A 13,874-nucleotide genomic window follows, 5' to 3' on the forward strand; every position below is an offset into this window, starting at 1 on the left:
TCATTGCCCCCGCCATTGGTCATTATACGGCAGCGGCAATGATTTCCCCTACACACACACTGGGGGAGGGAAGGTATAGGGGCGCGGTGGCCAACCGGGTTGCCTACGGCACCCAGTCGGCTTGGCTGCCCCATCCAGTAGGCCTTGCCCCATCCATCCATGGTGGAGCTCTGTAAACATCTGTCAACTGCATGTAAGAAAACTGAGGAGTGATCTTGTGGAGCTATATAGGGCTAATCCAATCGAATTTCAGCATTGAGCATAGGCGCTGTCGCACTAAGGACTGCATCAACAAGCCGATGTGGCTTGCCCATGCACGGGCAGATATTGGTCTGAAGAACCCAAATCAGCTACTGAAATCTGCCCTGTATGGCCACCTTTATAAAGCCAGTGATGTGTGGTGCTATGGCTCCCTGGAGGGCATCAGTCCTAGGGGAAAACCTAGTTCTGCAAATAGCAGTCACTCACACACGTAGGAGAGAAGGGCTATTCACTCTCATATGATAAGCAGCTTGCAACTATTTGAGTGACTTCTATTTGTGTACCCTTGTGTATTCTCACTACATTGGCATTTAAATTGACTATATTGGGAATGACAGATTATTGTATTATTATAGGGGAAATATCATTATCTTGTAGATGGCAGTAATAACATCAGCTTTACAGATGTTCTTTATTATTTACATTTTATGTTTTGTATCATTATGTATTCATTAGCTAACATTTTTCTGCTTGTTTGTTCATGAATCCTCGCAAACTAAAAACATAATGTGAGAATATATGGCGTTTTTTTCAATTACTTATCCTTTAGGTCATAAGGTTTAGGACCTCTTGTATTCATTTTATGCCCTTTCAAACCTTTGCTAGAGTGCTGGGATCACCAAACCAAGCCAACAGGGCCAGAACTCAGGGCAGGTAACAGGGGCATGTGCCTTAAGCGTCCGTTTATCCGCAGGCCGAGAATCTGCCCATGTGGCGGCTGCCTTCGGAGGTTTATTTCATTATTTGCTTCGGTTAAACATTGAAATCAGGAACTCTCGGCTTGTGGCTAAGCAGCTTTTGCTACTGGACATACTCCAGCAACTGCTTGTATCTCAGCAAACTTGCTTGCCGTTTGAGTTGTATATCCCCCTAATAAAGTGTCCATTTGTTTGCAGCTCATAGCGTAATCTTAGTACAGTAAATATTTGCTCTCCACCAATCATACCTTTGTCCATAATAAATACTGGAAACAAACATATGCCATGCATAGAAAAAACAGAAAGGAAAATTTATAGCATACTGATCCAGGCACTGATACTATCAACTCTCATGCAATGCTCTTTACTTATCTTTGTTCTGTGCATTCCACCAGCCTCAGCGTTTATTCTGAAAGATTTTCTGATCTTATGATTTAGTCTGTGAATAGGATTTATGTGTGTGTATAAAGAGACCAGAAATTTTACTCATCGTAATACTCTCCCTTAAAGGAGAACTAAACCCTAAAGACCAATATAGCTAGAAATGCCATATTTTATATACTAAACTCACTGCACTAGTTTAAGGTTTTAGCATCTTGAAAGTAGTAATGATATAGTTCTTTACAATTGTCATAAGAGCTTCTTGTTAGAACTGTCCAGGAACAGTGCACATGCTCAGCGAGCTAACTGATGCTACAGGGCTGATTATTCAATTCTAATGCTAACTGCACTGGTTTCAGACCTGCCATATAATGTGAACCTGAATAAATTACTTCAGCCTTATACTGTGACATTTCTATTCTATATATACAGTATATTGTGAGTGGGTCCCTAAGCTCAGTAAGTGACAGCAGCACAGAGCATGTGCAGTGAATCAGCAGAAAAGAAGATGGGGGCTACTGGGGCATCTTTGGGGGCACAGATCTTCCCTGCTAAAGGGCTGTGGTTGCCTTGGGCTGGTACAGAAGCCTAAACATAATGTACAGCATTTCTAGCCTATTTCTTTAGTTAAACCTTAGTCCTCCTTTAAGTAAAAAGAAATGTATAAACAAAATCATATCTGAAACACAAACCCCCACATCATATAGCAGCTGTATTTAGCCCCTTGCTGTCTGGGGCCAAAAAGTGTTTCACTGCAATGCTTATGAGCAACAATTATTAATATTATTATGGTTCTTTGGAGTTACATACATGCCCTTTGTCTCTAGTGTAGTTTGTAATGTTCCAAAGAAGAGCGTATAATCATGTAAATAGTATTAAAAACAGATATAGAGAAAAATAAGTTAGATGGGCAAGAGTCAATACACAACTGAAGATCAGTTGTAGATTGTCTTAGAATATCACATATAAACAAGTTGCTGAGGCCAAATGACCTGTTGTTATTGATGTGCAGCAGCTGTAATGGCCATATACTGCATAGACAGGTATCTCCTGCATACAAGGCAACATTCATTGGCAACAATAAGTTCTTTGATCAGTAAATAAAGCGTTAAGGTATATGGCTACCTGTGGCCCATCAGGTACAAGATTTGGGTTATAAAAGCTGCCGACTTGCGCCTGCAGGGCATGTTGGTGTGGTCCCAGAGGCCTACAGAATGATCTTATTGTTGGACTTATGGGCCAACAATCGGATCTGCACTACTTGAACCCACATAAGTAATATCCGTATAAAACTTTAAAGGGGGTTTGGTAATATATATTGTTTCTACTCATCATTCCTACTCAGCCAGAAAAGCTACCACAGTACTAGCCGATCTTCACTTCCACCATTCAGTTCACATCCACTATTCATACAGGAGGAAGAAATAAAAAAGAAAAACTGTCTAATTCTGCTGATGAGATTCTCTGGCATGTATTTAGATACAGTCACTTTGTGCGTGCGTATATCAGTATAATAGGGTAAACCCTACTGTGTTCTTGCGCTGTCCCTCATACCATACCAAGTATGCGGAATTCCAAGGATAACATGCTCCTGAATCATCTGCAGTGTAAGCTTAGTTTGCCATTCCTCATCATATAAACACACTCTCATTCTCGGCAATAATTATATAAATATGTCACAGTAACCATTTCCTACTGAGGGGAGAAAAGTGGAGTGTTTTATAATGTGCAAGCACTTTCTTGGCCTACTGTATGCCAACCAAATCCATATTAAGTAAATTACATTGTATTGCTTGGTGTTATTCCGAACTGACTTATCTCTCTTTTACCTTATTATGAGTGACACAGTAATAACCCACTGATTTAATTATTTAACCAGTTAATACACAAGCTAAAAGCCATGACACATTTGACTGTAAAGGGGCATTGAGAGCAGACCAGAGGTGAGATGAAATTCAGATCCAATCACTTTCAGGTTTTCCTGTGTTCTTCTCTCTAAATCCTGGGCCAATGTGATTTCGCCCTCTGTGATGGTATAGCAGTACAATTGTGTCTTTACATATAGCTGGTCTGGCAGTTTGGCTGAAACTGGGCAAGGGGCACTGCTATTTTATTCTGTGCAAGGCTACCTTCTATCTTTGTCTGGCCAGTAATATAACTACATGCTACTGGGCCCCAAAACACAAGTAAGTAGGTAAGGTGACCAATTCTACCAATATATACTGACATTGATCATTAATATAATTAATTAGGGCCTCTCTGGGCTCTCTACACACCCGGGGGCCCCTGCAGTCACAGGGTCTGCTTATTTTGTAGTTCAATCCCTATATGAGTCCCATGTTGGGTTTAGTCCATGTTAGCCCTTTATTCCAAAATGAATAACATGTTACCTGCTTTTTCATATCTTTTTTTTAAAACTATTGTGATCTGTAAAATCGTTATTCCTTTTTTTATATCAGATTTGGCTATTTTTCTCTATCTGTGTGTTTTCTCAGCTGCATGATACGGAGCCAAATAAAAGGGTGTGATGAACTGTCAGAACTGGATGTGATAGGGAAAGACCTATTTTAAAGTGCTGTTCTCTCTGGCACACAAAAAGGGAAAAAGCAGAGCTGGGAGATATGAGTTGGAAGGCAAAGAGTTGATGGCGATAAATGTTTTTTTAGCAGAAAGGCTACATAGAGCTGAGCAGAGAAAACTGATTCAGTGTAATTGGCCACACAAGTGGGAGATCAGATTGCAGAGAGCTGATTGGTTGGCCCATGGGAAAGACACAGAAGTAACAACTCCTGACAAGTGACAGTACAGAATGACTGAATTTGATTGGACTGCCCCATGTCCCTCTAAACAAAAGAACAGGGGCACGTGGAGCAACAGTTGGACAATTTAAGTACATAGCCTACCTGATATATTTAATTCTGTATCAGAAATCTAAATGGGCCTGTTAATTTTCAATGGCAGCCTAAGTACAAAGAAGCAAAGCCAGTGAACTGATTGCTGCCAAGGAATGCCTTGGGGAGTTGAAATGAGAGAACCATTTCTGTTTACATGTTCCTCTCCAAAATATACTTTGTAGGCTTACCAGGCTGTAACTGTATTATTACAGCACATCTAGCGAGAGAATGATGAGAGATGGGCTTAGAACATTGCAATATCTAACTTCCCTTGCCCATTGAAACAGTGGAACAATCGTGTCAGGGAGATGCTTTGTTATAAAGGTACTGCTCACTTATATAAATATGGGGAATCTGTTAAGTGAAGCTTTTTTTGTGAGGTGAAGAGGTTTGCACACACAGTCACAGGGAGTATAATTACTTCTAATTACTATCAACACATTTGCTCCAAAGGTAACAACTTTACAAGCACAACTAGCACTTAAAATATATAGTTTCATTTATTATTAATCTATTGGGTTTTAAGTCTTTTCAGTATTAACTAACAAAGTTAATGTACATCATTTATGTACTAATGGAAGCAACCTTATTAAAGGAGAAGGAAAGTCATTTTGGCATTTTACTGCCAATAGATTTGCCACATTAGCACCACCTAGAACAATAAATTTATTCTGCAGAAAGCTTTACCATACCTGAGTGAACAGCTTTAGAAGCTTTCTCCATTTGCTTAAGATAGCAGCTGCCATTTTAAGAAGCTTCCTTCCTGCAGTTTCTAGCCTTTATAGTGGAGATCACACATTCCTAAGGGATGGAGGAGGGAATTCTTAGCATTCTTTTGGGAATGGGGAGCAGGAGAGAGGAGGGAACTGCGCAGACTCTGGCCCTGGGAATTAAGGCTGTTTCTGAGAGAAGAAATCAGACACTGGAACATTATGTTTACAAAAAAAGAGACAAGAAATTGTGTGTTTCTTTACATAGACCTTTCTGATAAAGCTTACTTAGTCTTTACCTTTCCTTCTCCTTTAAAGCATCTGGCTTCCCCTTTCCCACTGTAAGGAATAGTGTGTCTTGGGGTTACACTGGGGTTTTGCCTTCCTCATGTCTGGGCAGAATCAGGAGGTCTCATTTGCATCTACAAGCACAGTGAGCAACTTGCTCTTTTCCCCACAGTGATTTGCACCTAACCCAATGTCATTAAAGGGGTTGTCGCAATTTGCTTACTGCACTTGCAAAAGAGACTTCAGGTCGTTTGTCAAGGTCCATAGCAAGTAAAGTCATAGCTTTCTGTAACTCAGTAGTCCAATCCTATATACTGTACATAATAATCCAGCACCTGTTATGCCAAAAAATATTTATTACAATGTTTTTGTAAAACAAAATTGTATAAGTTGGATTTCTCTTCAAATGTGCAAAGAACAGTACAGTCAGTTGCAATGTATTGGACTAAATCTTCTGCTTGTGGGATTATGCAGCTGTCTGTCTGGCTTTGTGACCACCGAAGCACCATAGCAATGCAAAGCTTAATCAATACCCAAGTGTTAAATCCTTCCCCGGTATGTGGCCTTAATCTGCAGTGAGTACAAAGCCATCCTGGATCAGGTTTTTCTCTAAAATCCTCTTCCTTTTCCTTTGCTGCTGGAAGATGCAAGAGAATATTAATATTTATATTCCTTCCCTCAATAAATGAGAATACTTTGATATGTTTCCAAATGTTCTAGCTGAAATTGAGTTTTTGATTAATATGTAATTGCTGTGTTAAATGTTAGATTCCACCTTGTTCTCAAATCCTAAAGAAAATTGGAATATCAAAACTACACATAGCGTTTAACAAGAACTCATATGTAGGAATGCATGCCCTTGTAACTGGGTTACGGAAAAGGTCAGAAATTCACAGGGGCGCGAGCGAACTGAGAATCCACCGTGCAGCAGAAATGTTACTGGCATGGGCAAAGCCACATAATTCACTTAAATGCCCTTCAAGTAGCAGTGATAGTGATCTCCAGTTATTCTGAGTAAAATGTAAAGTTTAAAGAAGTAGGCTAGAAATGCTGTTTTGTGCTTCTGTAGCAGCCCAAGGCAACCACAGCCCTTTAGCAGGGAAGATCTGTGCCCCCAAAGATGCCCCAGTAGCCCCCCATCTTCTTTTCTGCTGATTCCCTACACATGCTCTGTGCTGCTGTCACATACAGAAGTTAGTTACCAGTTCATAATAAACACTGTATATATGTAACGGTTAATACAAGAATATTTGGCAATTAATTCAGATTTACATTACATGGCACAACAGTGCCTTATATACCAAAATGTGAGAATCAGCATCAGTGACAAATGGTCCCTTATTGTCTGCTTTATGATTTCGCTTCTCAGCAGCCCAGAGCACATTGAGCGCGTTCAGTGTCACTGACACTGAATGTGTTAGATGTGTCAATTTCTCAACACTTTCCTAACAGTCAGGAAAGTATGGTTAAACAGGAGTTTAACAGGAGTACAGAAGTTGTACTTTTGTTGACTTTAGACATATTAGGGCTTATTTACATCCACAATGGCAGTCTGGTCCTCACAATTTCTCTGCAGTCAGTTGAGAATAAAATTACTTTCATTAAAGAAAATTTCATCAATATACACTCCTTCCACTTCCATATCATTGTGCTTGGCACTGCTTGTCCTTTCTGCCTGCCACTCCAAATACAGGTACTGCTACGCCCATTGACACAGGGGAACCCTAGAGCTACTGCCACCTCCTGACCAGGCGGCAGCTCCAGACTTTCCCTATGTTAATGGGTGCAGATATCATTCACATGTTGAACACCGGAAATGATGCCAGGTGGACTCCTGCTCAGTTGTATCTGATTTGCTGCGAATCGCAATTGCAGTTTGCAGTAATCTTGGCAAATCAAAACCAATTGCAGTAGGTGCATTGCAATTGCGTCAAGATAATCACCCATTTGCGACTGCAGTGGGGAAGACAATATGAACTGCACTTGCTCTTGTGGATGTAAATGAGTCCTATTGTAAACTAACAAAAGATATTGTACCTGCACCCGATGCTTCCAAGTGTTACAGAGCGCGTCAGGCACAGGATGAGGATAAGCATTCCATTTAGTATAGTGGAACCTTTGTCTCCAGACGCCTGCAGTATAACTAGTGATTATATAAGAGTAAGGCCTTACTGAAATTGTTACTTTGCCTTTTTCCAGGGTCAAGCTGATCTTCTGAAATACGCTAAAACCGAGGCCTTGGAGAACCTGAAGCAAATTCATTACGCTGCTGTATCATGCGGACTACACAGGCCAAATACTGGAAATGCAGAAGCATCCAAGCCCCGACGCAGTTTGGAGGCCATCCCGGAAAAAGCAGGAGATGAAACCGGAGATTGATTGTATCTCAAGCCCAAGTCCGTGTGCTATTTGTGATGGAGTTCATAGCTCTAGGACCAGTGTAGCCGCACAAGATGTTTGCTTTGCACTTACAGAACCTTTTCTTTAAAGCACAACTGGAGAAGCTATCAGTCGGCTGTTAATCTGTGATGGTTCAGGATGTTTCTACATGAAGGAATTAATGTGCAGAAGGCGAATGGGGTTGCTGGCCAAAACCAACCACTGGAGTGTGTGCAGAAAAACACATTTTAGAGCAGAATACATAGTCAGGCACTTGCTGTTTAGAGACTTAAAGCAGTTGTTTTTTAATTAGATTTTATTCAGTATATTTAAATAAAACCAAGAAATTCTCATATTTCTGATAAATTAAAGTGCGTGATTATTGTAAGCTAGTGAGTGACGACACAACAACGGATGCACAGCACTAAGAAATGGTGCCCTTGTCATGGCGAGTACCTGTGTGCTTTCATTGAGCCATAATGTATATAATAAACGCAAGAGGATGCAATAAGCCAGCGAGTGTGGGATTCTGGTGCCATATAGGATAATCAGTCAAATGTGAACTCCAGCCGAAATACATTATCCTGCCACTCAAACCTTAGCAATGTTCATAGCTAACGTCAAAGTGACCAAATCCGATGAAGAAATATTGTAAATATATTACTCATTTTTATTTTGTGATGTGTCCATAAGAAATCATATTTTATTGCCGTGCATTTAAACAAATATTTCAGTTTTAATTTAATGAAGGGGCAATAAAAGGAAAAAGCGACCGTGCAATGTTTGTTCCAAATTCTACCGTTTCAGTGTCATTTGAATCTTGACTTCTATTTTGCAATGGGAAAGATTCTCTTGAATTGTATGTATACAATCAGCACAACATCCTTTTATGCCTATATTTTTTTTAAATAAATTCACATCCCATAACACAATAAATGTGAAACACAGAACTGGAGTTGTTATTTACCAAGGTGTCAAATTTGCTGGTACATGTACTGCCTTCATTAGAGATGTGTGTGGGGATTGGTCGATGTATATATAAAATGAATCCCAAACTGTTTGATCAGGGAAGGATAAACCATCCATTGGCCTTGTATCATTTTATTGGATAAAAATATGGATTAATCAGTTTATAGGAGCTTCACTCAGAGCAAGGATTGGTCAGAGGAGTTTGGGCATATGTACAGTGCCTTGTATTGGACTTTTTCGCATTTTGTAGCGTTACAATGTGGCATTAAATAGATCTATTTGGATTTTTGCCATTTAATTTACACAACATCATAATTTTTTTCCATGTTGGTCAGGTGACAAACACCTGTGCTTTATATCATCCATCCTTCCTTTTCATTTAATATAATGTCCAGATCCTGTTGATGGAAAGCCGCCCAGCAGGACGCTACCATCACCATTTTTCTCTGTAGGCATCAGAAGAGCTTAAGATAACAATGGACTGTAGAGTTGAGTGGCATATAAGAAGCAAAAGAACCAAGCCAAATTTGCAATTTGCCAAAAATCATAAGAGCACAACAGCAATCAAGTTGTAATGTAGAAAAAATGTTTGTGGTCAGATGAGACCAGGACAGAGCTTGCTGGGCAAAGTAAGCAATCTGTGTGCTCACACCTCAAAACCACCACACAGTGAATTACGGAGACAGAAGGACCATGCTGTAGGGCTGCTTTTTATCAGCAGGGTCTGGGTGTCTCAAGGCGAAGGAAGAATGCATGGTATAAAATGAAGGTCAGTACTGCAGAATAGCCTGTTTTAGTTTATTAAATCTTGGCAGAAAGTTGATCATCAGGACAATGATCCTAATACACTGGGGTCACACTGGGGTGGCTCAGTAACAACAGCCTGTTTGCAGCTCTGATCTCAGTCCAGCTGAGAATCTGGGGCCTTATTTAACAATTAAGTTCAAGTATCACCTTACTAACACTAGCCTGAACAACCAGGAGCAAATATGTCTGGAAAAATAGTTCAAAATAAGCCTAGAATGGTGTGTGAAGCTGGTATGAGCAATTACAGATACCAGGGTATCTATATTATTCAAGGTGTGTGTGTGTTATGTATAAAGCTTAGTACTTTACTTTTTCTACAATAATAATAATATTCTTAAAGTGGCCAATATACTATGTTTTATTTAGTCATGTGACAAATGACATAAGTAAAGATAATCAAAAAGAGTTTGCAGGGTTTATTACTAATTATTATGTTTCAAATCCAATTAGCAGTCATCCCAGGAATGTCTGTTGCAATACATGAGATGCAGGATCCTGTTGCCCTAACAGATTAGTAAGTAACCAGGTGTTCTCCCTTTACTCACTACAGTACAGTATTTAGTATTAGTATGACTTTTTGACAGGTGAAATGTCACTTTTTTCTAATGGTTCAATGTTTTGTGGTAACCCCCAAGCACCCAAGAGCACACTGAGCATGTTCTATGCCTTGGACTCCCTGAACCTTTGGAAGGGTTATAGGGTTATGCTTTCATTCTAGGGTCTCTGGGCATCTGCTCTTGTTGGCAAACGTCTACTCTCTGCCATTGAACATTCAGCACCAAGAAGGCAAGGTGTGTTGATTCCAAAAACAAAAGATTTGTGACCACTTATTCAAGTGAAACAGTAGGGTTACGAGATGTCATAGACACCAAACCCACCAAACCTGCTGAATGAGTCTGTTGATTATGAAATAAAACTATATAGCACAAGTGGCAATGACAATCAAGGGCGATTATATTACTGTAACTCTGTTAATCATTACAATATGTTATAAATTGTTGGGATATTTTTCTGTTCCTTGAACTTAAAAAACAATACAGATCCCTCCCCCCATGGCTGTGCCATTCTGGGTCTGACTGAGTATAACGAAAATACTATTACCACCATGGACCCTATAACTTTAGACATCTGATTGGTTAAATTAGAGTAAATACAACCCTGCAGTGTGCTACAGTCTTACAAGTTCCTGGCAGATTTGATGGCAAAATGGAAAAGTTGCATCGAGAATATGATTTAATATGAGTATGATTTAATTCAGCCTTATACACATCCCACCCACTTGAAGCCAGAGGAAAGAATGGTACAGAATCAAAGCGCATTCAAACTCAAAACCCAACCAGAAAACTGTCCTACTGTACCCCGTACTTCTCTGTAGCAGCTGACGAAACATATAATTACAGATGGAAATTAATTCTGCTGACCAAAAACTTATATAGCAGCAAGATAATCCACCAATAAATGCTGATTCCCAGCACTATGTCAGGCAACTTGCTGTTGTCTTACATATAGAGATAATTATGTCATTTTGGCTTCATTATTTTATGCTGGAATCAGACATGGGGATAAAGGACAGACTTCCTGACATATGGAAGGGACATTATGTGATGACCGGGTGACCTGTTCTGAGAAAAGCAGAGCAAATCTAGCGAGGGCCAGCCCACTACCCACCTCTAATGCAGTACATGCAGATTTGCAATGAGCTTTGCTGCTACTAGCATACCACTAGATGGAGGGCATCTCATTGCCATTTAGCATATCGAGGCTACAATGCCGGCATCAGCACAGTACTTTGTAATGTGCCCCCTTTCTCCAGTCCAAGTACAGTTGAGGTAAATGTGATGGTGTCAGGTTTGCTGCCTTAGCTGACAGAAGTGCCCCTATAATTTCACCACTTTGCTTTATATTACACATTGTTAAGAGATTATAAGTCTGGCTGAGAATTCTAAATGCTGCTCTGCAACTTTTTCAATGGCACCACAGCCTTCAGCTTTCATTGCTTCCAAAGTTTTCTCTTGGGCCCACTGACAGGTCTGTATTGCAATGATCTTACAAAGGAGCTAATTAGATGATACAGATTTACACACTAATCCTCCTTGTGCTCTGGTGATGTTGGATGATGGCACAACGTGATTATCCTTCTGTCTGTCTGCAGTTCCACAGTTACCTAAAGACTTAACAGCTAATTTAGGGATTCCAAATTCTACAACGTCTCTCCTTTTCTATCATTTGTATTCTCACCTAATTAGTTTTGGAAACTTTTCTGTTCCTTAATATAAACAGTTAAAGGGATTCTTCATCCAAAAACTGTTTTTTGGGGTTTTGTTTTGGTTTTTTTTTTTAACATTTCTATATTGCTAAAACATCAAAGGGGAGAAAATGCTGCTGTTTAGTTGTGGCAGATATACAAAAATCAGCTGGAATTCTTATTGGAGGATTATGTTGCATTATAATGCAGCCGCTGGCCCTGGAGAGCTGCGAAAATGTTTCACATTATTTCTTCTAACTTGCTGCACTTTTACAGCAAAGAAATTGGATCTGAGTCCAAATTACCACCAAGCAGATATTTATATTGGGCCCACTCCTCCCATGCTCTCTTCTCTGTGCAGGGTGAGCCAATCGGGTCGGTATACATTGTGCCTATGCAGGGTGTCACTCCTAAGCACCATGTATCCTTGCTCCTAATTGGCTCCTTCTACATATAGAAGACAGCGATGCTGGTGGCTATATACAGTAGATTTCTTCTATATTCTAAGTGGGGTGACTACTCAGCAGCTATAGATGGCTATATCAAACCACTTTATAATATATTACTGTTTTTAAAATATATTTGATTATTGGGAAATGGGGAAAAAGGTAATTATTCCAGTTAGATATAAACAAGTTAGTCTCAGAATCCGTTAGTAGCTGTATTTTTTGACAAAACATCACCAAGCGGTCGACGTCCCTCTAGAAATGAAAGAAGCTGCTTAAAATACATAAACCCACTGGGTAATTTGCTCTAAAGTGAAAGCACAGCTTGAAAAAGGCAAAGCAATGCAATTATGTATAATATATTGGGAGCTAAATACGGCTGCTGCTTCATTTTAAAAATAAGTGCCTCCTCTCATGCCAATGCCGAATTAACATCTTGGTGTTTCCAAGCAGATTTCAACAATCCTTACTTTATATTAAATGAATAAATATTAAGATGACTAAAATAACATTCTTTAAACTTGGTGTGTGTACATCACCCGTGTCCTGGCGCAATGATCCTGTGCGTCCGACCTATACTGGCTGCATTAAGGAAAAATAAATGAAATACATATGTTTGGTATCCCTTGAATTGAAATGTTATCTGGCCAAGTGGGGGGTAATGGGAATAAAAATGATATGTCTGTCACCCAAAGCATTAATTTGAGGCATACTGTATAAATAAGCCTATGCCAAGTGCATACAAGAGAGAGATGTTGTATCCATGTTGCACACACTGGAAGGCACTTAAAGGAGAAGGAAAGATAAAAACTAAGAAAGCTTTATCAGAAAGGTCTATGTAAATACAGCCATAAGCACTCACAGAAACGCTGCACTGAGTCCTCTGTCAAAAGATTTGTTGTCTCTCCTGCAAAGAGCTCCATCCCTCCCCTTAAGAGGCTTGATAAAGGGCTGGAGTGAAGCCCCGAAACGTTGCCTTTGGCACTTAAGTATTTTCTTAAGTATTAAGTTTTCTTCATTTTTGAATTTATCTGCCCGGCAGTGGGTACAGCGTGCACCTGGGGCTGCAAGAAGCTATTTTCACTGTGTAAGCACATGTTAACTGATTCCCTCCCCCCCTTAGGAATGTGGATCTGAGCCAATCAGCAGGAAGCTTCCTCATAGTCAACCTGTGCATATACAGGGGTCTTGCTCTTGGTGCAGGAGTGAGGCATTATGGGAACTTTCTTTACAGAGCTCAGCTTCTTCTGATCATCTGAATGGGAGAAATATGGGGAGACTTAAGGGCACTATTGAGACAACTGAAGGTATGCCTGCAGCTTGAGATTAACTCTTTACTAGCCTTTCCTTCTCCTTTAATTAGTCACTTAATCATTCAGATTCTCTCATTTGTACCCAGCACCTTATAGTTAGCACTTTTCATTAACTTATGATCAGATATATGAACTGATAAAGTTCCATGTTGCCATGCCTGGCGTTACAGACTCCTACAGTAACAATATGACGGAAAGCAATGAAACACATTCTTCCTCCAAGCACTGAATGAAGAGCATTCTATCAATGGCTGAACAAAAAAGGTAAATCCAGAGCAATATCAGACTTTAGACCTCATGTAGTGGGCAAAGTGCAAAAAAAAATCATAATTGACAGCCCACATGGGGGCCCAGTCCTTACTGCCCTTTTCTTTTTCATCCAGTGCTCAGTACAGAGCGCAGCATACAGGGGGGGCTCAAGTGTCCCTTTGGGGTCATTAATAGTAAGATGTTAGGGGGTCATGAATGATCCCTTTTATCTAT

General features: G+C 39.9%; 1 protein-coding gene across 2 annotated transcripts in view; it reads left to right on the forward strand.

Annotated features, from left to right (window-relative positions):
- Window positions 1-8,561, forward strand: part of plcl2 (phospholipase C like 2) — a 145,742-nt gene extending 137,181 nt beyond the window's left edge. For both annotated transcript variants that reach the window (XM_031903791.1, XM_002932407.5), the window contains one exon: window positions 7,432-8,561. In XM_031903791.1, coding sequence (XP_031759651.1) covers window positions 7,432-7,611 — 180 coding nt within the window. In that variant the 3' untranslated portion in view covers window positions 7,612-8,561. The remainder of the gene's footprint in view (window positions 1-7,431) is intronic.
- The last annotated feature ends 5,313 nt before the right edge of the window (window positions 8,562-13,874 follow it).

The sequence above is a fragment of the Xenopus tropicalis genome, chromosome 6, assembly GCF_000004195.4.
Source record: "Xenopus tropicalis strain Nigerian chromosome 6, UCB_Xtro_10.0, whole genome shotgun sequence".
Taxonomy (NCBI): Eukaryota; Metazoa; Chordata; class Amphibia; order Anura; family Pipidae; genus Xenopus; species Xenopus tropicalis.